Genomic DNA, 24899 nt, shown 5'->3' with positions numbered 1-24899 from the left:
ACCCAGATCCGACCAATCAAAAAAGGGATGGCAAAACTGACCTATAGCAGATGGCTTGACTCTCACTGCGCTCGTAGTCTGTTTTAATTTATCTTCTGATTGGTGTCTGCCGATCAGAGAGGATGAGATGCCATTTTAACAGCAGCCACCTGCTCTATAATAGTTTTGGAGAAGCACATGACATCAACAGACGGCAGTTTTGGATGGAAAAGCTCATGGAACAGGAGCTAACTGCATTAAACTTCATCAGACCAACACAATGTGATTATTCAGAGCTCATCGTTTGAACAGAAAGACAAATATTGTTTACATAGCTTTAATATGAACCATCAGCAGTCTGTGCTAGGTTTTCAGTACTATACATCCCATCTGCTCTCCGTCGCAGAACATAGGCTCAATGCCTCGTCTGGGGGTTTATTTCGTGGTTTCTGTTTCTTTTTTCTATTAATTTACCCTGCTTGTATACGTACCGTGCTTTCATACACCGCATGCGCACTCTGTATCCATAACAGCCGAATTCAGTTGCCAATTTAGGGATGGCTGCTCGTTCATTATGAAGACTGGTGGCCATGTCATAAAGGACGATTTGGCTGATTCATGCCGCATGCTCCGCTTTGCTATTGATTCAGAGCTGGCCTCTTGAATTACCGCCCCATTACAACACGCATCGCTCAAAGGAAATGCTACTGAAATTACATTAGTTCTCTTTTTTTCTTTCTTTTATCTCTTCTCGTCACCTTTGCTTCGCCATAGCAACTAAACCCATTTAAAAACATTACCAGAGAGTTCAAGAAAATACACACACCGAATTCTGTTTGTGTTTAAGTGCTGAGGCAGGCGATGCAGGCAATTATAAAATTGCTTTTTTGCCTGTTTGGTAAAACATGGACATTTTTCACTTTATGTAACATGATGCATTATGTGTATACTGTAGAAAAAAATGCTGTTAAATGTATTGTTAAAAACGGTCTGTGTTTGCCAAAACTCAGCCCATTGACAGTATATGTGTCAGCACTGGATGACATTTGTTATACCGTACTGTATATTTTATAGTTTGTAATTATAAACAAACACAATATACCATTAGGGTAATGCACAAAACAAATATAATGAAATAAACATTAACCGTCTGATATAATATGCACCCTGAGGTACATGACTAATAACATTCAACAAGGATGTATTGAAATTAATATCAGCGGATGATGAATGAGTCGCATAAGGGCTTCAGGGAATGCTCACTTGTTTTACACTGTAAATAAGTTAATTAATACTTTATTTGCAAAAAGTAAATAGCTTGACGCTATTTACTGTGGAAGTACATATAACTTAAATATAAGGCATGATCATCACGCTGATCATATAACATTAATAATCATTTTTAATTACTTGTGCCCTTTATGTGACAGTAACCAAGGTTATTTTGTAAGAATTGCAGTGATATAGCAACCATGACCTCTTGGACAGTTCTGCAGTGGCTCAGTTAGTATGCTCATTAAGTTAACTAAAATCCAGAAATTATGGTGATATTTCATTAAATTACACCCTATTTGATATAATACACTTCTGTCTGCTGAAATGAAAGTATTGTTGTAACTGTGCAGCTTTCAGTGTTTAATTCTTTTATTTATTTTATTATTTCCGAAGGGAAACGCTTCCATGCCAGACATTGCCTTGGGGAACTCTGGGAAATGGGCACATCAACATCATTAATGGCTCCAGATTTCCGTTCAGTCAGTTTATTACGGATCAGTGCGGGCCGAAGTGCCGGGTGTCGTTAACTAATCTCTCAAACACTCTTCTAAGCCTGCTCTCCTTATGAATTATAATAGCCATGTAATGAGACTTCACCCAGTGGTCTAAACATCAACAGAGTTCGGTTTCAATTTCCTTTACGAAGCTCAAATGCAATTATATCTGCCTGTATCAAGGCAAGGTCAATGTTTGAGCTCGGTCGTAAATAATGTGACATTTTCAGGCTCGTCCTATATGTGCTACTTGCTCATCACCAGTGTTTTGATTATGATTTTAGTATTTAATTGTTGGTTCACCCAGCATGACATTCGTGCTCCATTTGTTTGACTGTGTCCCCTATGGCCATTAAACAGCAACCGCCGTGTTTTCCAGCAATTTGTGGGAGGCGACCAGACGCGATGATGAGGCGTTTGACAAACCTGAATATCAATGATCTTTATTCCTCAGTTGAGCGTTTGACCGATCACGTCCTCATTTAACTCCCGTGGCTTTGTTCCTCTCTAATTATGTCATGATGAAGCATTGATTTCCATTTCCATTTAGTTAGTTTGTTGCCACCTTTGGAGACATGGCACACAGGGCATTAGCAGAAGTGAATTGTTAAATAAGGAATTATTTGAGGGTAGTTTCATTTCACTCATATCGAGAATGTCAAACTTTCACGTTGGTTTGCACTCAGTGTTTGGAAGTTTTATTGATTGATTGATTGGTTGATTGGTTAGTTAGTTTATACATACATAATTTAGATGGGCAATCTATTTGTCTACACAATTGTTAAAGTGTATTTTTTCGTATTTTGTATTTTATTATATTTTTATTTTATTATTTATTCTATTGCTTGTATTTAGTTTATTTCAAACTTTATTACTGACTGTTGAAATGAACAATTTGAAACTTTGAAAACTGAAAACTATTAATGATTTATTTTAGGGCTGTCAGTTAAACATGTTAACTTAATTATTTAGTTATGTGTAAATAACGCAATTACATTTTTTTAATGCAGTTAACGCACTGGCCCCGCCCCCAGACCTATACATCATCTTACATTTCATACAGTTGACTGTTGACAAATATGATGCAGCGCAACTACTCCATAAATGCAGTTATGCCCTAAAATGTAAGATATTGGTGCAATATTGGTATTGGTTTTTGTCTCATATCTATATCATATGATAAGCGATATCACATGAGGAGTGAGAGCAGTGTTAAATTACACAAGTGCTGATTTTGTCCCGAATATCACGAGTTTAAATGTGATTTATGCACCAGTTCATTAAATAAGTTGATATTGAGTTACAATTTAAACACAATATTATGTGCCTTTGCTCAATTTTGCAGAGAACAAATAACCTTTAAAGCCATAACAGAATTGTTTTGCATCTCTGAGCAACACAGCAGTGTTTAGTTTCTGAATGAATCTGTGTTTTGAACGAATCATGTGAATCAATGATTCAGAAGCCTATTCATAAAGAGAGCCATTTACGTCATTCCTGAATGAATCAGCTGTTTGAATGAATCATAAAGGCATTTATCACCACCTGCTGGCAGATTAAGTTTCTTATTTAGAGTCTCATTTAATTAAAAATAAGTAAAAAATAATAATTAAAATAAAAACATTAAAGGGATTTTCACCCAAAAAATAAAAATTCTGTCATCATTTATCAAACTAACAGTTTTAAAGAAAGTATTCAATATGATACTTGTTTTTTAGCTGTGGTACTGAAAATGTTATTAAGAATTCTGAAATCAAGATGAAATAGTGACATTCTGAAATGGTGATTAAATCTAGATTTTTTTATATTTTTTTAATTTCTAATGTTTGGCTTTCGAAAGACTCTTCTTCTTCTTCTTCTTCTTCTTCTTCTTTTTTCTTCCTCTTCTTCTTCTTCTTCTTCTTCTTCTTCTTCTTCTTCTTTTTTCTTCCACACTATAGGCGATGGCTTTGCCTAGTAGCTGTGTCTAGAGAATCTGCCATATTGATAAAAAGTGTTGCTTCGGCTTATCAAAGTATTCATCTTTGGTCTTTTGAATCCTTGAAAGCCTCTGACTTTTATATGCATTGTCCCCAGCTCCGACAGAGCAAACATATTTCCTTTTTTACTGTCGTCTTCAGAAGACATTCTCCTCAGGGACACTAGCCGTATTTTCTCCTCAGCCTTAAGAAAAGGCACTAAGTCGTGCTGAAACTATAGCAACAGATGAGCCATCTCTATGGAAATAAAGCCTTGCTTCCCTGACGAGGCCTTCTATTCAATGGTGCCAATTACAGAGAATCCTTGTGGCTGACCCTGAGCTGACACGTTTACATTGAGGATTCAATCACAGGCGGCTATTAGTCAACAAAGGCTTTGATTGAGTTTTATCTTCCTGAAAGAGTCTCAGACATATGTATTTCTGCCTGAGTGTAAAAACCAACAAGCTTTATTGCGAGCTGCAGTGTGAGCATTTGTGTATGCAGATATCTGACCTCTCTTTTTGAACGACATTCATTATTGTTTATGAGTAAATTATTGTCATGCTTTTGCTGAGTTTTTAGGAGCTCTTTGTTGGTTGTAAAAAGCAGTGAATCACTAAAAAAAGACGTCTTGATTGCTGCAAGCAAAAAGAAACAGACAGAGTTTTTTCACTCAAAGACCTGATAGATCTCATTAAGTTGTTACAGAGGATAATAATAATAATAATATTAATACACCTGTTGTTGTTATTCATCGATTCAGAATCAATAATCGATTTATAAATGTAAAATAAATGTAACTGCTGTAAATAATGTTTAAAATAAACAGACATATTTAAAACTGAATCATTATAACTTATTATATACATTTTTTTAATTGTCTTTCTTTTCATATATTTTATATTCCAACCTGTTTAATCTTTTCTTAAAAAAATAATAATAATAATAATTAGTATAAATTTTATTTATTTTACAATATGTAACTAAATAGACATACAACTTTGAATTTAATTTAAAAAGAGTAACTATTTATACTGAATTTTCCTTAATTTATTTTGCAACTGATTTCCATTTACATTATTATTATTATTAATAGCTGTAAATTATGTTTCAAACTGTCAACTAAACACAAGTACTTTAACATTTGTATTGCATTTAATTCATGTAACAAAATACATAATACCTTTAAATTAATTTTAAATTTAATTTATTTTAAAAAAGCAAGTAACTAACTAGATGTATAAAACTTTGAATTTAATTTATTTCACAAATATTTAACCAATTTGAGCACATTTTACTTAATCTATTTGGCGACTGATTTCCATTTACATAACATTTATTATTATTATTATTATTATTATTATTATTTTTATTATTATTATTATTATTATTATAAATGTATATTATATTTCAAATTGTCAAATAAACACACATATTTAAACTTTTGTCTTTTAATTCATGTAAAAAATACACATTTTTAAAATGGCCTTTTTTCCTTTTTATTTGTGAGTAAAAAATAATTTAACCCTTTGTTTTTGCTTAGACAGGGTGAGATCAATATATTTTCACTTTTGAACACTTTATTGCAGCAAGTGTTCTACAGAAGTTCATGTAATCTCCTCATAAGGTCTTGCACACTGGGTCCTCATGAGGCTGATTGCATGTCGCCTTCTTGGAACTAGCACTCGGCAGACACTAATAAGTTAGACTCCCAGTGGGACCCAGATGTTGGAATAGGCTCATTTGCGGTTAGCGCAGAGCTGCAGATTATCTGACATACATTGGGCAGCGCTCGGTAAGTGGATCAGCCCGGTCTCCACGCACCAGCCTTCAGCCAAGTGCCAGAATCACATCTTCATTAGAAGAAAATAAGATCTACAGTGGAGTCTCCGGGGAGACGAACGTGAGCCTTACAGCGGGCCTTCACTCTGGGTTCATACCTGGGCTAATTTAGTCATTAACTGAGCTGACGGAGATAATAAGGTGACGTAGATAAGAATTCGGTCTTGCGTCGCCATTCTGATTTCTGGTATTTACCTTGGACTGGAATGTTGTGATTGCACAGTGATTATCTATTAAACATCCGCGTGTTTGTCGTGGCAGGATCCGCCTCGTCTGAAAGGAACTGGGCTGAAGGTGAGACGAGTGCAAAGAATGCGAATAGACAAATCGATAGCTGTTTGATTCGCACAGAACAGAGCTCTGATCATTGGCAAACAGCAGCGGTGCTCACTGCTCGGACATTTTGCACTGCCACGTCAAGTCAATAATGTAATTCAGCCAGTGGCAACTCTGCGTTCTTTCTAACACACCTTTATCGACAGAGCGAGAGGAAAGAACTGGATTGAGGAACATTTGTTAGTATTCTCTGCCACACTAGACCGTGTGGTGCGGGGTGAAAGTGAATCTGATCTCCTGTGTGCAGTTCTGGCCTCTCACAAATAACTTCTGAACATTGTTTTCAGAACTACTTGATGCATGCTTTGTGCTTCTGTTTTTCTGTTAAAACATTTGTGGACGTAACCTGCTTTGTAGTGCATGTGCTCCAACATGCTGTGCAGGGGCGCCCCTCTTCTCTCTATAGTTTCCTGTATTCTCTATCATTATCCCTATCATTTAAATAGCAAATTATTATTATGACCAGATGGTATTTTAATTTGCTGTTTAATTTGGATAAATTTGGATAATAATAATAATAATAATAATAATAATAATTTATATTGTTGTTTTTGTTGTATAATTTCCTTTTCCACTTTTGTATAAATTGTACATAAATAATATACTTATATAATTATATAGTTATATAGTTATACCATCATCAATTGTTATTGTCGCTGTTCAAAATTTAGGTATAGTAATAATAATAAATTATTATCATCAACAACAATATAAATATAAGGTAATATATGTAATAAATATAAGCAATTTTATTGAATAAATTATTTATTCATTAAAATTATTCATTTATTATTATATTTATTTATTATTATTATTATTATTATTATTTATTTATTTTTATTTTTTTTCGTGGAGTGCTGTGGGTCTTTCACACCGCCGGTGTGAGCACATGAAAGAGCCCTGCAAACTGTCTGTGCCAAAAACCTTGCTTGTATTCTGTGTAAGTGGGTGTAACCCTAAGAGAAGCAGAGAGCTGGAGAGTGGGCAATGCGATCCGGTTTCCTCCTGAAGAATACAGCTCAATATAGAAGTAAAAATGAAAAGGGTTGGAGAAGTGAACCTCTGACCTGTCTGCTCCCACAGCATCTCAAGTGTTACATCTGAGAGCGCGCAGAGGAAGAGAGACAGACAGATGTACTATTGATAAACATCCGAACTCTGTGACTTTAGAAATAGAAAAGAATTTATATTTCATGAGCACAAGTGCACAGTCGATTTAGATGGTGAAGAAGTTAACATGTTTACATCATGACGGCATACAGGTATCTGATAGAGAAAAACATTTTCTTGTTTTAGTCACAATCTGGTCTAGGAGAATTATTTTCTTTTTTCTTTTTTTTTTCATCTATAAGTCTTCACAACATGTTTTTGTGACCTCCACCACAGGCGTTGTATATTTAAGATATCTTAAAGGAATAGTTCACCAAAAAATGAAAATTATGTCATTATTTATTCACCCTCAAGTTGTTTCAAACCTGCATGAGTTTCATAGCTAAACAAAAAAAAAAATACTTTGGAAGTCAATGCCTACCAACAGATGTATGGTTACCAACATTCTTCAAAATATCTTCTTTTATGTTCAGCAGAAGAAAGAAACTCATACGGGTTTGGAACAATTTGAGGGTGAGTAAATAATCCCCAATTTTCATTTTTGGATGGACTATCCCTTTAAAATCTTCTGTGCTTCTTCTAAGTATGATTTTGGAAAATCTGTTAAAATTTTAAAACCATTATTACCTCATTAGTGGCTGAACATTCAGATTTCTTGTTTTTATTAGATTTTTTCTAAAGATGGAAACTCATTAACATTATTTTTTTGTGCAGATATTCTGAATAAATAAAAACTAAGTGCTGTTGGCATAAATATTTAGTCCCCGAGGAGCTTTACAAACAAAGGATGCCACAATTGCCTAAGAATTGGCATCTACCTGTGAATCATTAAAATAACTTTCATTTTCTCAATAAAATCCCATGGTTAGAGAATTATTATTCAAGATGTGAATCTTAAAGATAGCTGTGAAAATAAAAAAGAAAGAGCATTCAAGAGAAGTCAGAGATAAAGTAAACAAACAAGTACAGCATGAGAGATCCAGCTCCCAGTGGGCTCTGTTGGTTCAATTATCAAGAACTGGAAGCTCTATCTAATCACCAAGAGAAGGTCATCCTTCAGAACGCCGTTCGAACAAACCATAGAGAGGCCAGCAATCACTACGAAGGATTAAAGAGATTAAAAGCTCTAATATATCGAGTGCATTTCATAACACTTGTATGGGAGGTAACTATTGTAAACCAAATTTTCAAAAGGTACTTTATCTATATATGCTACAAAAATAATGGTAGTTTGTTTGCATATATATCCATGTATGAATATATTGAATATTTCTGCTGTATTATTTCTCCTGAACTGCTCATATGCATGTGTAAGTGTTATTATTGAGTGATGATCTATGCATATGGGTGACAATGCTCCAGCTCAGTGCTTACTGCTCTTAATGGAGATAATGGCACTCCATGCAGAGAGGCATCAGCAAGGAGGAGGAAGCGAGAGGTTTGTCCTCTTCATGCCCTTGCTGAGTTAAAACACTCTAATCTCGCATTAATTCCTGCAATTACACACCCATCATAACAACAGACAGTTTAACCAGGCCTGCTTCAGCACTATACTGTATTCTTACACTGTACTTAAAGTAAACAAGTTCACTGAAAATGTTCTTTTTCATGCTTTTTAAGATTAAAAATATCTGTAATTAAAAAAAAATAATAATAAAAATAAAATAAAATAAAATAGTTGCTTGCATTTACTATGATATAAAAATATTTAATATGCAAGTGCAGTACAGCTATTTTTTGTTGTTAAAACCAATGATTAAGTTGTTGTTGACTTTGGTGTGCACTACAGCTAGAGCTAGAGCAGTTTTACTTCAGTATTACTTCAGTTTAGAAGCTGGAAAGTGTCTGTTGAATACCTAATTAGCAAATTTTTATTATTATTATTATTATTTTTTTTTAACCATCCACAGGACCTAGAAATACTTTTAATTGATAGATTTGTGATTTGCCTTCTCTTAGTAGCTACAGTCCTGCTGTATCAGCATTTTGGATCATGTCAAAATGTCAGTTAGACTCTCCTCTGAGGGAAGACAGATTGGATCTCACTTTTTCCTTGAGAAAGTTGTCAGGATTTCGGATTTAACCAAAGGAGGCTCACTTTTCTTTTGAGCTTGCCGTTTACATCTGTTATGAAGATCTATGAGACAAGGTCAATGCTAGTACTGGCATAATGTTTTGTGATGTGAACACTCAAACCATATTGAGAGGTACTCAGAAACATATGTTGACTACATCACATTTGTGGTATAAACATGGATGACAACAGTGAAGGACTGACTTTTCACCTGTCAATCATTCATTGTGCTACAACAAGGGAGCTTTGTTAGATATGTGCTGCTTTAAAGGAATAGTTCACCCATACATGAAAATTAGCTGAAAATGTATTCAGCCTCAGGCCATCCAAGACATTGATGAGTTTGTTTCTTTATAAGATTTGGAGAAATGTAGCATTACATCACTTGTTCACTAATAGGTCCTTTATAGTGAATGGGTGCCGTCAGAATGAGAGTCCAAACATCTGATAAAAAACATAAGGATAATCCACAAGTAAATTCACATGACTCCAGACCATCAATTAATTTCTTATGAAGTGGAAAAGCTGCGTGTTTGTAAGAAACAAATTCAGCATTAAGGCGTTTTAACTATTAAAGGGGTAGTTCACCCAAAAAAATTGATTTTTTTTTTTCTGCTTACACCCAGGGCATCCAAGATGTAGGTGACTTTGTTTTCTTCAGTAGAACACAAACGAAGATTTTTAACTCAAACGGTTGCAGTCTGTCAGTCATATAATGGAATCGGAATCACGGCTTTGAGAGTCAAAAAAACATACACTAACAAAACTTTTAAGTGCATTACTGCCATCTATCTCTCAAATGGACCATTGACTTTCTATCTACAATCTCAATTAGGAGTGTCAATGGTCCATTTAAAGGATAGGTGGCGGTAATGCACTTAAAAGTCTCAGTCTGCCATCATGCAAGAAGAAGAAGAAGTCGCGTCACGCACAGGCTGAAGAAGAAGACACGAACACGCTCGGGACAGTTCAGACATGGTGGTGAAAATCAGAAGTAAAAAACAATATAAATACTGTTCAGTTTCTTGCACAGACAGATCGTTTCATGTCTTTACACATCGATGTATTGTCACGAGCTGCAGGGTTTAATTTGGTTTTGCTTGTGTATGTTTTTTTTTTACTATCAAAGCCATGATTCCCATTCACTTCCATTATATGACTGACAGACTGCAACGGTTTGAGTTAAAAATCTATTGTTTGTGTTCTACTGAAGAAAAGTCAAAGTCACCTACATCTTGGATGCCCTGGTGGTAAGCAGACTAACATCAAATTTTCATTTTTTGGGTGAACTATCCCTTTAACTGTGGTTTCTGGCCAAATGTGAATCCATACCAAATATGAGTCCATAATCCATATAAATGCTTTCTTCAATGGAGAAAAAAAATTACAATAAATAAAAACAAAACAAAACAAAAAAGAAAAAAGAAATAAAAAGAAGAAGAAGAAAGGGAAAAAAAAGAAAAAAGCTAAATAAATTTATTTATTTATTTATTTGCACATTATGACTGGTGCTCGATCACCCAGTGTAAACAGGCTTTTTGAGACACATTCCACACATTTGTAAAGCTCTTTCTCAACAGCAGTGCTGTACAACACAGCCAATCATAGGTTACATCTCCTTCTTCCCTCTGACGTCCCTCGGGTTGAATCTGAGCTGGCTTCTACTGATTTAATGCTCAGATATGCAGATTGTTTCTTATGCTAACAAAGAGTCAATTCGGCTGTTAATCATCAGCTTGCATTCGTAACAGAACGAGCAGCAGTTACGCAGTTATCTGAAACTGCCTCTTAGTCTTCCTATGACCAAGCTGTGATTTTAATTTATTTATTTTCTATTGACCAAGCTTCTCTCTCTGCCTCACTCCTCTCATCTTCTCAGTGTGAGGTATGAAGCGGTCCAGCATGACACTGCAGCTAATCCATGTTTAATCATCTTTCACATGAACTATTTCTGACTCGGTCGTGCAGGGTGCCGGCCTGTGAACACGACCCTGTGATGCTGGGTTAAAGAAGACATCAGGAAGAGGTCTTTGCTTTTCCTCACAAATATCTGACTGGCTTTTGAAGCAGAGCCAGACAAACAATATAGATGTCTCTTTTAATGGTGCTAGTCTTCAGATAGTCAGGCTGAGTCATTTAATCTATCCAGGCAGATCCTGGATAGAATCATATTGGAATTTGAGATCTGTTTGTTGAGTGCATTCCATTATAATACAGCCAACATTAAAAACTTAAAAAAAAATTCATAAAGTAATAAAATAAATGCTATTTAACTTCTATGTGAAAGTAATAATTTGCCACCTTAAAGCATTTTTCTGATGTTTAATTATTGATTGATTATGTAATGCCTTTGCAATGCAACTTTTTATTATAGTGAAACTCCATATACTGTGTCAATGGAACTATGGTCTCTTTTGACTAAAGAATTTGTGATTGACTTGAACTCCAAATATTATTAGTCTTAATTAAATCTGAATTAATTTAAATTAAATCTGAATCAAGAAAGGAGTAATCAGTAAATCTATAAACTCTCTCTCTCTCTCTCTCTCTCTCTTGCTCTCTCTCTCTCTCCAGTTCTAAACTATCCAGAATATAAGAAAATCAACCTTTTAAGAAGAGCAGCCTCTAGCCTCTTATTTAGAGGAGATATGAAGAGATCTTAAGACATGACTTATGAACTAATTAGCCATATATAAAAACCCTTTTGTAGTTCTACTATTTTCGTTCCATCAAGTTACTGTATTAAGACAAGGCAAAGTATGTTGAAGTGTTAATGGTCTTGTTCAGTACATAATATGTAAAGCTAATGAACATGTAAAGTGCTCTCCTGGAACACTGCCATTGAAGCAATTGTAATAATTTCTTGCCCTGCTCCTTGTACGGCGCCCTTTTATGAGATGCTAAAGCTGCCAAAACATATACCGTAACTAAAAACAGTACAAAACGACAAAATGCTGCTATGTAATTAGCATTTTGGACAATTACTCAAAAGACACCAAGTATATATTCACAAAACAGTGATCTGTTGTTTCGAGCTGTGGCTTTGGCTCTTTGTTTTGTTTACCACATGCCTGTGACTCACATCCTGCTTAAACCACAGAAGTTCGCTTTGGTGTGAGAAGTGAAATGTGGTTTGTTTGAAAGTGAGAGCTGATGGTTTCTGCTTTGGTCTTTCTCTCCTTACATAATCAAACGAAGAGGCTAAAATCAGCACTGGGACCTGATTTCACATTAGTTCTTCTCATTGAACAATACAAGCTTCCCCAAACTCTGGTTTGCGTTTGTCAAGGGATGTTCCTTTCACAATTGTTTCTTTGTCCAAAGCTAGAGCTGTACTATATGATTATATTGGCTGGGGAAACATGCTAGTGAATTCAAGACACTGTAATTAGGGGCGCTGCAGTTGCACCACTGATATAAAACAACCCAAAACCTCACAGAGCTGAAATTTTTCAGTAGTTCTTGCCGAGTCCATATACTATGAAGGTTTAAGTACAGACTGGGCAATTGCTGGTCCTGTCAGATGTCTGTTCATTGCAGTGACCAGATCTAGCCTGACATGTTGGGATGGCCAGTTTAAAGTGCTTATTCAATCATTTATAAGAGGAGGGAAAAGCAGAGTGGTTCTTCGTCTCTAAGTGTTTTCTTTTTTCTTAAAAAAAAATAAATAAATAAAAAACACACATATGAGATATCAGTAGGTGGCTTGCAAGAGGATGCTGGGAAGTCATTTTCCACAGCGTGCTCTTGGTTTATCTCAGTGTGAAGGCAGATAGAGCAGTTTGATTTTCAAGGCAAAAGATAGCTTTTTCTTTTGCTTTTTTTTCTGTTTTAAATGCAATGCAAAATGACTTTTTATGCACCTAGAAGTCTGTTTTTCACTGCATCAGAGGGGGAAAAACATGCACAAGAATAATATTAAAATAAATTCATAAAAGAAATTAAAGGGGGTGAAAAATGAAACTGATTTGATGTTTTTCAAAAAATTTCATATGAAAATATATTTGGACATTTTTGAAAATAAGGCATACAATAACTGCCTTTCCATTTCTTTGTCATTCCTTCATTTTTATGTGACTTTGCCATTTGCAAATAAGCTAAATAACTGAATCTAAATGTAGAATATGCATTTAATAGTATATATTTTTTTTTTTTTTAGATGCTCTTGTCTTCATATATATATATATATATATATATGTGTGTGTGTGTGTGTGTGTGTGTGTGTGTGTGTGTGTGTGTGTAATAGTTGAGTCCCTCTGCTGTCCTCAGTGTGAAAATAAGGATCTCAAAATTATACAGTCATTGCAAAAAAGGGTTCTAATATGCAGCTGATGCTGGAAAAGCAAAGAATTTGTAGGACCTGAAGGATTTTTCTGAAGAACAGCAGGCAGTTTAACTGTTCAGGGCTACTATTTGAACAACCATCACAAAAAAAAAAAAAAAAGGAGGTAGGATTGTATATGTATGTATACATATTCCAGAATCCCAGAAGTACTGTAAAAATGGGTCTGTTCTGAATAGGAGGTCTTAATTGTTTGTTGTTTTATCAGAAGAAGCATGACAGACGCTAGAGCGTTTGCAGTCGGCTTAAAAAGATGGACAAAATACTTAAAAACAACTCCGACTGTGTTTGTGAAACATTCAGTGTAATACAGAGAAAAATGACGATAAGAATCACATTCATGTTGCTGATTGGCTGAGACTGTCGAGTATTTGATGACATGCTGGATTTGTAAGCACACTGTGCCATGTGGTGTTCTATGTTGCCTGCATTCTCCCAAGAACATTTATAATGGATAAATGGAGTAACTTGGTTCTGAAGAGAAAACCACATTTGCAGTAGCCTCTGTTGTACCAAAATACATTTGAAGTCATGTTTGAATGAAGGTTTGCCTCATCGTAACATACATCAAGGGAACATCAGAACAAGAATATTTCAAATTGACAAATTCTGTTTGGAGTTCACATGCCTTTCCTGCATACTTTTTCACTATAGAAATTCTTACAGTATTTTCATTCGTACTTGCTTCCTTCCTGTCTACACACTTTTAGAATTTCTCTCTTTCTTTCTTTCTTTCTTTCTTTCTTTCTTTCTTTCTTTCTTTCTTTCTTATATTCTTTCTTTCTTTCTTTCTTATATTCTTTCTTTCTTTCTTTCTTTCTTTCTTTCTTTCTTTCTTTCTGTCTGTCTGTCTGTCTGTCTGTCTGTATTTCATTCCTTCTTTTTTTCACTCCATCACATCAATCTGTAATATTGTTAGTTATCCTTGGCAAACAGTCAATGATTTCACGGCTTAATAAGAACAGTCATAGAGTAGAACAAGAAAACAGCAAACCGCACAACATTATTTTAAAGGAAATCGAACATTTTCCACAAAAAATATTTTACTTGGGAATCCAGACAAGAGAGAAATGCAGCCAGACATCTTCATAGAGGTTCCAGAAAGAGTATAAAAACAGCCCAGCACTGACAAGCTGTTTTGGTTTAGCAGTGATCCCCTGCTTAACTGGGATCCTTTAGAAAATCCCTTCATGCCTCTATTCAGCCATCATGTTGATGTCTAACATGTGAATGCTGTCGACTACCAAAACGACTGTGTTGTGAGGAGACATAAACAAAGATTTTCCTTGATGCATCCTAGCCTACTGCTTTATTAAAAGGTCAGAGGCAGCTGTTATTCGGTTGTGATGCTCACAGAGCTTTTTGCTACATTAAATCCTGCAGTTGATTCCTCCTGTCCATGTAGCTTTGTTAGAAAAATTATGCCCCATCAACATCGCTCATCCACACTGTACTTGTTCTTCTGTTCCATAAGCTGAAATGTAAGTCGGCCATCAAGAGAAGTAGCTCAGCCTTGATCAGAGCTTTTTTCATGGAATAAAGTTCAGAGGCGAGTACTGTGCTATATCTAATCTAAAAGCACATTAAATTATATTTTGATAATTCTTTAACATTATTATGCATGCAATTTTGTGAAGTTATATTCAGAGGCTAAATGGAATATTTGTACTTTAACAAAAATCATTTGTAACACAGCAGGACTCCTTAAAATGAATTAGTGACCGTAAAAGGGGATTAAAACAGTAAAAAAAAAAATAATAATAATAATAATAATATTTTTCCCCATCAAAGATTTGAGAAGTTTTTTTTTTTTTTTTTTTTTTTAATGCTGTTCTTTTAAACTTTCTATTAAGATAATCATCAACATTGATAATAAATATTTCTTAAGCAACAAATCAGTAAATTAGAATGATTTGAGAAATGATGCTGAAAATTTAGCTTTGCATCACAGGAATAAATGACATGTTTATATTAAATTAGACAATGATTATTTTAAATTGTAATAGTAAATGCAGGTAAATGCAGGGTTTGTGAGCATAAGACTCTTTCAACAATTTCTATCTCTATATTGAGATAACACAAAGCTCATGCCAGCTATTCATTTTAGCTTATTTGAATTGACTTTGAAAAAAAAAAAAAAAAAAATTCCTAATTTATATCTTAGCCAATATCCTCTTCATTTTAATTCAAAATATTTATACAAGCCCATGCACATGACTCCTGCTCTGTATGAGAGGGACCGTCCTAACCCACCATTCTCAGACTAGAGGACATCAAAGCAATGGAAGTTGTAGTGCGTCAAGGGACTGAGGAGACCAAGCTGTGAATTTGTGATTAAAGCAAGGTAAATGAGTCCATTAGAAGCAGAATAGCCCTGGAGACATGACAGAAGTAAATCATTGTGGCTAATTTCCTTTCCCTCAAGGACAGACCAAAGAAAAAAAGAGAGTGCGAGAGAGAGAGAGACCTAGCTGTTTGAGAAAATGATGGAGCTGAGGGCCTTTGCTGAAAGGAAAGAGCAAGCCATCGCTATTCTGGCATTTGGTATTTCATAAACTCATTTAGATTTGGCAATTGTAAAGTTTAGATGTCTCTGGTCTGGGGCTTTGTCTTATAGTGTCAGCGTAATTAATCAGAGCAGGAACATTATGAAGACATTAACGTGGACGCGAGCCTCTCAGTGCAGAAAGTCACTGATAACGCTCGCATACCAGAAGCCCCAGCTGAGATCGGCTTTACCTGCCAGCACTGGCAAATTGGTGCAGGTGTGATGTGGTCCGAATGTCCACATTAATTCCTTTCGGACATATGCAAACCCTCAGATCATGGAAAAAGTACATGGTGGTATCAAAGGATGGAGCCCCGTCAGAGTAAATGCTCCATGTGTCCCAGCAGTGGGTGAACCTGGCAGCGGCCCCAGCAAATAGGTCTCCTCTGCCCTGTCCGTCTGTTCCCCTGGAACCTCTCCTCACTGCCTGTGTGTGGTGTTGAGGCTGGGAACATGTTCATAAACATGCACATATGACCACACACACAGGTGCATGCTTTATTAATAAGTAAAAAATGCAGTAATTTAATCATTGAATTCCATACATGAGCTTAGAAGTACAATGTGTGGCATTTTAACTTCCGGTTAGTTTTATATTTACATTACCATTCAAAGAGTTGAGGCCAGTAAGATGTTTTAACTATTTTGAAAAGTCTCTTATGGTCACCAAAGATGTATTTATTTGTTAAAAAATACAGTAATATTGTAATAATATTGCAGTTTAAAATAACTTCTTTCTATTTTAATGTATTTTAAAAACAACATCCATTATTTTGAGTAGAAATCTCCAGACGTGAACAGCTCGAGTTTATCTTGCTCTCTTCTCCTCTGACATCAGCCAGTAGTGTGATTAGTTAGTTCATCCGGGTGTCTGTTTGTTTAGTTTAACACTATTGCTTTTATGTACTGTAACTGTGGATTTATCCACGGAGTCTGAGGCATCGTCTCCACACATCTCGTGGAAATGTTGTTTTGATTGCTACTAATGTGGCATGTCTTGCTCGATGCGGCCTGAAAAGTAATATCCTCCGCCCCGACCCAGCCCAACCGCGCAGCACTAATAGAATACAGAGATGAGACACCCTTAATAGAAAAGTAGCGCCTAAGTCAATACAATTAAACAGAGCATGTTTGAACACACAAGACCTGTTTCCCCACAAGCTATTAAATCTGCAGAAATCAAAGTGTGTTTGTGTTTAATGTGGTTTAGATATTGAAAACCGAACATAAATCTGGATCCCCTCTGCTTTTTTCAGCTCTTCTAATCTTTTAATAAATAAAGCGTTTTCGTCTGCTCGCTAGTCCGTTTGTTTGTCATTCAGTAACTTTTATGTAATTCCCCATTTGCAGTGTTGTTCACAAAACCCATTATGTTTCTGTTGCAAATGGAAAGATGGCAGAAAGAAGCAAATCAATTATGCGGCTCAACTCTACGGCTTTAGTGAAATCATTTTTTTGCCGTGATAAGGAGAGAATTTCAGTCTGGTGCTTTGACGTGAACAATTGGTTTGTTTATGGTTGGCAACTTAGACATTTTGATGAATCGTTTTTATGTGGGATTTGTTATCAGTATGTGGGATGCGGGCTCATCATAAATACAGTTTGGCCCATTAAGGTTTGTAATGACTGCGAAAAGTGTATTTATCAGATTCTGAAAGTGCAGGGACAACTACACTATTAAGAAAATGTCACATTTTGCGACCAGGATGCATTAGCAAAACATCCCTCTTCTGCTGTAGTGCAACGACATTCAAACAGCACCTTATGTGATCTTCATGTCTTCAGCACACGCATATCTGAATGCTTTTGTCTTTTTATTTTGTTTTGTTTTGTTTCTTTGTTTGTTGCTGCTAGTTTTTGTTTTGTCATTTTTTCCTGAATTTCTGGACTGCTAGTTTTATTCAAAACAAATGAGCACTTACTTTTACTCCATATACTGTATTTTGTCTCTCTATATTTATTTCTCTTGATGTTAAAATATGTACTAGTATGTGACTGTGTGGCATGATATAATATATTGTGGTTGAACCCACTCTTGTTTTTTGTGCATTGTATGATTTTAAAGGACAAATTGTTCACTTTCTATAAAGCTAGGTCATTAAACCCATGAAATGAAGTGGAAATGATAGTTCCAGTTATCTCGCGATTGTATGTAAGCTTAATTAGTGCTATTATCATGACTCATTTCAGTAGTATGTGGTTGTATTTCATGCCGCTGTGTCCTTGGCCTTGGGAAATGTGAACAATGACATTGCTGCTTAATTATTGTTATGCAGGGTCATTTAGAGAGATTACATAACTGTGCACTTAAAGCAGTTGTTCAGCTGAAACGCCTCTGATTGCCAAAAAAAAAAAAAAAAAGGCACGCAGACTGGAAATCTGAATGTGTTTTCATTTATAAACCTGCAATTAAGTAATTATCACATTCTGGATAATATTCTCCTATGCTTCTTGCAGCTTCAAGAGTCATTATTTATTTCCGAATGACTAAATTGCGGTGCATCTTTGTGTATGGTTTCGAAACTGGGATTCGTTTGATTCCCAAACAAGCCTTGAAAATGTATTTGAAAGGTTGCTGTGGCTGATTTGCTTATACTGACATGAATACAGTCAGTTTGAATATCAGAACTGTCTTTGTATTTGTATAATGCCCCGTAACATCAATGAGATGCCACATCGAGCAGTCAGACAGGAACTACAGATGATCCACTTTGATATTTCACAGCAGCTTATAGAATATTCAGTTAACCCTTTCATTGTCAACCCCTATTCCAGCAGCCCTATTCTATATATAATAAGATTATGAAAACTGCCGATGTATTTATACGGTTCTCTCCAAAATAATGCATCAGTGTTGCGTGCCCAGCAGCTGTGATGGATCTCCACCCTCAAAGTTCACCCAATGCCCTGCTGCGCCTCCATGCAGTGGTCAGCAGGTGCTGTGTTCTGTGGGACCGTGGCTCACTCTGTCTCGCTCAGTGTTCCTGGACTCCAGCGGACCCCATTTGGCGACGGTTCTGCCTGTTAGAGACCTTTTGCATTGACTGTGGTGCCAGCTCATGGTGGGAAACGGGCAGTTTAGCCTCGCCCTCTCGGAATCACTGCTGATCTTGATGAAACGTCTGGTGCCAGCCAAAATCTGCTGGTGCCACTGCCAACCCAATATAATGGCTCTGCCAATAGGAGTGATGGGGAGCCAGGGATAAAAGAGAAAGGAAATGTTGGAGAGAATTTGTGTGGTTGAAAGAATTGGCAATTGATGTGGCTTGATTTCCCCCATTGTGTTAAGGGAAGATCACAGGTTGATAACATCACTTTATAACCACCGACTATAACAATATCCAAACAATGCTTCTGGCTGTGACACTTTCCAAGCAAGGGGTTGTGACGCCAGTTGAGGAATGAAGTATGTGTTCATTTTTTAATTGCTTGGCTCTAGAGGCTTGATCTTTGTGAGCTGTGTAATTCTGAAGACCACCTGTTGGGCATTGTGAGCCATTTCCTCAGTGTGTGATCAGTTGCTTTGAGAGTTCACAGGAAATGGAATTAAAGTCTGAAAATGGCAGCACAATCACAGAAGTGAAGGGTCATTTCCTTTATTCTCAGCGTGTGTGATTATACAGTTTGTGATGGAAGAAATATCCGTCAAGCCTTAACCACCACTGATATTGTGCTGAACATAGCCATGTATGCAGGTTCAAACTGAACTTTGACCTTATATTTGAATTTGTTAAATAATGAATAATTGACAATGGGCTGTTGAATTAGTGAAGTTATTATTATTATTTACATTTGTTTATTTATTTATGAAGATTGATAATAAAAAAAAGATATATTAGAATGATTTCTGAAGAATCATGCCACACTAAAGACTGGAGTAAAGGCTACTGAAAATTCAGCTTTGCATCACAGGAGTAAATATAGTTATTTTAATGTATTTTTGATTAAACATATGCAGCTTTAGTGAGCATAAAAACTTCAAAAACAACATTTTACTGACCCCCACACTTTTGAATAGTAGAGTGTGCATGCATGTTGCATGTGTACATATTTCAGATTTTGCCAGCACAAATTGTTTCTTGTATTCCACTTTTTTATGCTTCACTTTTTTATTTTCTTCATTCCTAGTGGGCAAAATGTGCACCATCAGCATGAACGTGCAGAGAACAACCAACGTGCCAGCGTTTAGAGAAATTGAGAGTGTTTGAATGTGTTTTTGTTAGTGTGTGTGGAAGTGCGCCTAATCTTCTGCCTAATCTATGCAGATACATTTGATTATGAATGTGTATAGCGAGGGTGCTAACATCCTTTTAGCGCGGTTTGTGGTACAGTATGGTTACTTCAGTAAAGTGAGCATAACTTATGTCACTCATTCTAATAAGAGGGGTGTGTAGATTGCTTTAGATTGTCAGTCTTACAAAAATGAGTCTAGTGTGTGCACTTTTCTCACCACTTAGCAGCAAGGCAGCAAAGGATTCTGGGTTGGAATGAAGAGATGAATAGGACCTCAGAGGGCTTCGGTGCCAGATGCAAAATAAAGCCAGATTGTCTGAATAACCTTATGGTGCTGTAAACCTCAAAACGAGCAAAATTGATGTTTTTTATGCATCACAGTGCACTCATCAGTGAGTTTTTGCTCTGTTCTTTAATCATGGCTGTGGTAATTGCAGTGTCAGGCCACATGGCCCTGTGTTTTGGGCTCAAGTTTTGGTAGACCAGGTGTCACATAGAACCTTGGCAGAGATACTTTGTGGCAAGCAGTCCGGCTCTCGTCACCCTTATCCACCTGATTACTGACACCCTCACGTCCCCCTGATGGCCGATGGCCTGGTTTTTCCAATCCACCTGCCCTCCAAAGGCCATTCTTAGTCTTTTGTCAGTGCTTTTTTGTTACGGTTTCCTCTTTCTCTCACAAACTGACTGCATGTGTGGTCAGATTTGTGTGTATAAGCAGTAAATCTTATAGCCTGGTGGTTGTTTCAGTTTAACCCATCAATTAATCTTTTGTTCTATCCATCTTTCTAAAGTTCTTCCTATCCTGTTTGTCTTACGAAAAATGTATAAGGTGTTGAGTGGAAATATCATCCCAAACCCTATGTGACTCACCTTTTCTGCCTCTGATGAGTCTGTATTTTTGTTTCAAAATTTAAATACAGCTAATTATAATTGCCATAAACTACTCCTAACCCAAACAGACGTACATTGACATCCCCCTTTTTTTAATGAGCACATTAAATTCAATTTGCAATCTGCATAATCACAAGCGGTCAACCATTAATATTTCCATGCTTATCCCTCTCAACATCTGAACTTGGAGAGCCGTTCTTTTGCAGCCAGTATGATTAGCTTGATTTTGTAAACAGGGAAGAAATGTATCCATGTATGCCGAATGACATTAAAGGGTTAGTTCAACCAAAAATCTAAATGACCTCATGATGTACTTATATTACTTTCTTCTTTCAGACGAATACAATCAGAGTTATATTACAAAATTGCGTGGCTCTTCCAAGCTTTATAATGGCTGTGAATGGGGGTTGAGATTTTGAAACCCCAAAAAGTAAATCCATCCATCATAAAAAGCGCTCCACGTGACCTTGAGGGGTTAATAAAGGTCTTCTGAAGCGAAGCAGTGCATTTGTGTAAGAAAAATATCAGAGAATTTTGATATAAGCCAAGAGGAGAATATAGTTTTCCTTTGCTGTAAACAAAACTAGAGATTACGGTTTATTCATTTTTAAATATGGATATTTTTCTTACACAAACACATCACTTCCCTTCAGAAGGGCTTTATTAACCTTCTGGTGCCAGTTGGAGTATTTTTATAATGGATGGATGCACTTTTTTGGGGCTTTAAAATCTTAACCACTATTCATGCCATTATAAAGCTTGGAAGAGTCAGGGTATTATTATTACAACTCCAACTGTATTCGTCTGAAAGAAGAAAGTCTCATACACCTAGGATGGACTGAGAGTGAGTATATCATGGAGTTATTTTCATTTTTGGGTGAACTATCCCTTTAACCTTTTTTTTTTTTTGAAGATATAAACAAGGCTGCTCCAGAGAACTAATGTTCAATTTCAATAAATTAAGTATTCATTCCACCATGAATAATTAGTGGCAGCCTTCCTTTTAACGTGTTTCCTCTACGTTGAATTAAGTAGTTCTTGTCAAGGAATAATTGATGTACTTTTATAATGTCACTGCAGTTGTGTGACAGTTTTCATCGCAGGAATGCTGACCACCTGAAGAAGTCCCTTTAATGGCTAGTTAATTAGATTTAACGGTGATTAAATCTAATGGTCATAATTTAACATTGATTGATTACCTGAGGTCTAATCTCCATCTCTCTCTCTCTCTCCTCATGTGCTGCTCGGCTGATCAGATATTCTCGCCGTTTCAGGTAAGCACGGTTTCAAATTCTCCTTTATTCCGCTGAAACGTCATCAGACTTCATCTGCTGAGGCTGTTTTGTGTCTGTACTGGTTTTTACAAATGCTGTAATGCCATTTAGGGAAGGCAAGAAGTCAAGCGCTAATCTGACAATGCCTCAAATTAGAGGAAGTTGGCGATGTGAGCGATGGGTTTGTTGTTAGGGTAATTGGAATGTTCTAGTGATGAGTGTGGGCTTCTGCAAGCTCACAACTGTGTGAAGGCTGACACAGCCTCGAGATGAGACGTGAACGGATCATCCGGCATTCTGTTTAGAAGTATCAGAGAATCAGCTAATGAGCCCGCTCAGAATCTGGGATGATTGTTTCCAGGGTCTGGATCCCACTGTCAAAGAGATTAATGTATATATGAGCTTGTGGTGTTTTTTGTTTTGTTTTGTTTTTTAAAATAGTTTTCCTATTTTGAGAGCAAAAGTAATATTTAGATGAATGAGTCATGTGATGAACTGAAACATGTAGTAATTGAAGAACATGACTTGGTGGATGAGGCTCTGGGGAAGGAAGTGAGATGGTGCCAATGGGATTGTCTCAGAGGACATATTTGGCACTGCTAAACAGGTTTAGCGGTTTTTCTGTTTTTGTTTCGGTTTTTGACTGCATATTTCACTTCCAACTAACTGCTATCTACATTTTTAGTATATTCTTTTTGGATGACAAGCAATCAGCTCCTGTCTTTAGAAGACATGTTGAATTGATTCACAGTATGCATGAAGGTTTCTTCATAGCTGTTAGTATGATCTGACAAGCAGAATTGTGTTGGTCGCTAAGGATGAATATGTAGGTCTCAGAAATTGTGTAGTAAAATGTGTACAAGGTATTTTTGTGTGCGTGTGTAAATATGTGTAAAAAACGAAATCATAAACCAGTTATAATTATTGATATATGCTATTTTCAACTGTTCAAAATTACACACACACACACACACACACACACACACACACACACATATATATATATATATATATATATATATATATATATATACATACATACTGACCTCAAACTACTTTTATTTATTTGTTTGTCTGTTTGTTTGTTTAATAGTTACTAATAAATGTTTTGTTCAGAAAGAACATCTTAACTGGACTCTGAAACAGCGGTTGCAAAAATTCCGTTCTTCCCAAAAACTGCATTTTTTTGTAATATATTTGCATTTGTTGGGCGAGAAATTGCTTAAATTCAACAGGGAACACGTTTGAAACAAAGCAACATCAGCAATACTCAAATAAACGTAAACCTATAATCATTCTTAATAACAGCTGTCATATGTCCCTGTAAGTTCCCATGCATTGAGTATACATAATTAAACATCATAAACAAGGGCATATTCCTCACAGCTTCAGTTTCCAGTTTTATCCTTAATCATTTTGAGTGATTAACACTTAAAAACTGTATTTATCAAAATGTATTTTGAAACTAAAAACTTGCACATTCTTAATTAGGTGCAATGTTTTTTCTTGTGCAACATACGACTAATAAACAGGCTTTGGTTACCGTCCTCTGTTTCTCTGTCACGCTTTCTCTCTTCCTCTCAAACCATTTTTTTTTGTCTTTATTTTTCATCTCAGCGGTACCATCACTGTTTACACTCTTAATATCTTCCTTATAAACTCATCATGACGAAAAAGAGAAAGTAATAAAATAGAAAAAAAAAGAAAAACATCAGCACAAAGGGATCTTGAGGAAGAAAGGTGCATCAGTATAGCCTAGGGTGATTTTAAACGTATTCTTTACAATGATTCCATGTAGCGATCACCTGGGGCCAGCTGAGTAGCCGTGCCAATTAAATTAGGTAGCAGCAGAACTCCTGCACCCCCTGACTGCATCCTGTTTACCGGTCATCCCCGCGGACACTCTCCGCTCCGCTCTGCTGTGTACAGTAATTGCATTTAGGACACTGTCGCCTTGCAGAATATTGTAGAGAATGGAGAAAAAAAAAAAAAACTTACACCCAAGAAGACAGACTCTTCAGTATTACAAGCATGGACTACATTACCCATGAGGCCTTGTAGCTAGGGAATAGTTGAGGGGAGGGGATACCATCAAAATGTCATGGCAGAAAGTTCAAACATAAAAAGTTTCTGATTACATGGATGCTTGGATGTCCACAGAGGGTTGAAATTTAAGAACTGAAATGTGTGATATGGTTTCGTATCATTCTTAATATAGCCAAGGAGGCATTTTAGCTCAAGGAACGTATTAAATTATACGTGTAATGAATAAAACAGGAGTTGTAATGTGCATATTGATTGTGGAAAGGCTATTAAAAGGTTGCACTAGTGTTAGGTTACAGCGCTCCTGCTGTTGTGTTGACTATCCAAATCTTGTCCTATCTTGACAGAATCTTCATTTTTCCATGTATTATATTTAGGGATGGGAACAAAGAAACAATCGTTTGTATGTTAATCAGACCACACTGGTTGTTTTTGAATCAATTTTAAGAGTGAAGTCCAGTTCTCTTATAAGCAGTTTTATTTAGTGACTCAAT

The 24899-nt window shown here is 36.0% G+C and overlaps 1 protein-coding gene across 5 annotated transcripts in view; it reads left to right on the top strand.

Moving 5' to 3' along the window:
- LOC122138691 (cell adhesion molecule 2-like) overlaps positions 1-24899 on the top strand; it is a 405589-nt gene that overhangs the window by 157618 nt on the left and 223072 nt on the right. For all 5 annotated transcript variants that reach the window (XM_042732490.1, XM_042732491.1, XM_042732494.1 and 2 more), the window contains exon 2: positions 22345-22362. In XM_042732490.1, coding sequence (XP_042588424.1) covers positions 22345-22362 — 18 coding nt within the window. The remainder of the gene's footprint in view (positions 1-22344; positions 22363-24899) is intronic.

This window comes from Cyprinus carpio, chromosome B10, assembly GCF_018340385.1.
Source record: "Cyprinus carpio isolate SPL01 chromosome B10, ASM1834038v1, whole genome shotgun sequence".
Classification (NCBI taxonomy): domain Eukaryota; kingdom Metazoa; phylum Chordata; class Actinopteri; order Cypriniformes; family Cyprinidae; genus Cyprinus; species Cyprinus carpio.
Note: the sequence above shows the minus strand (reverse complement) of the source record. Positions and strands in the feature narration are given on the sequence as shown.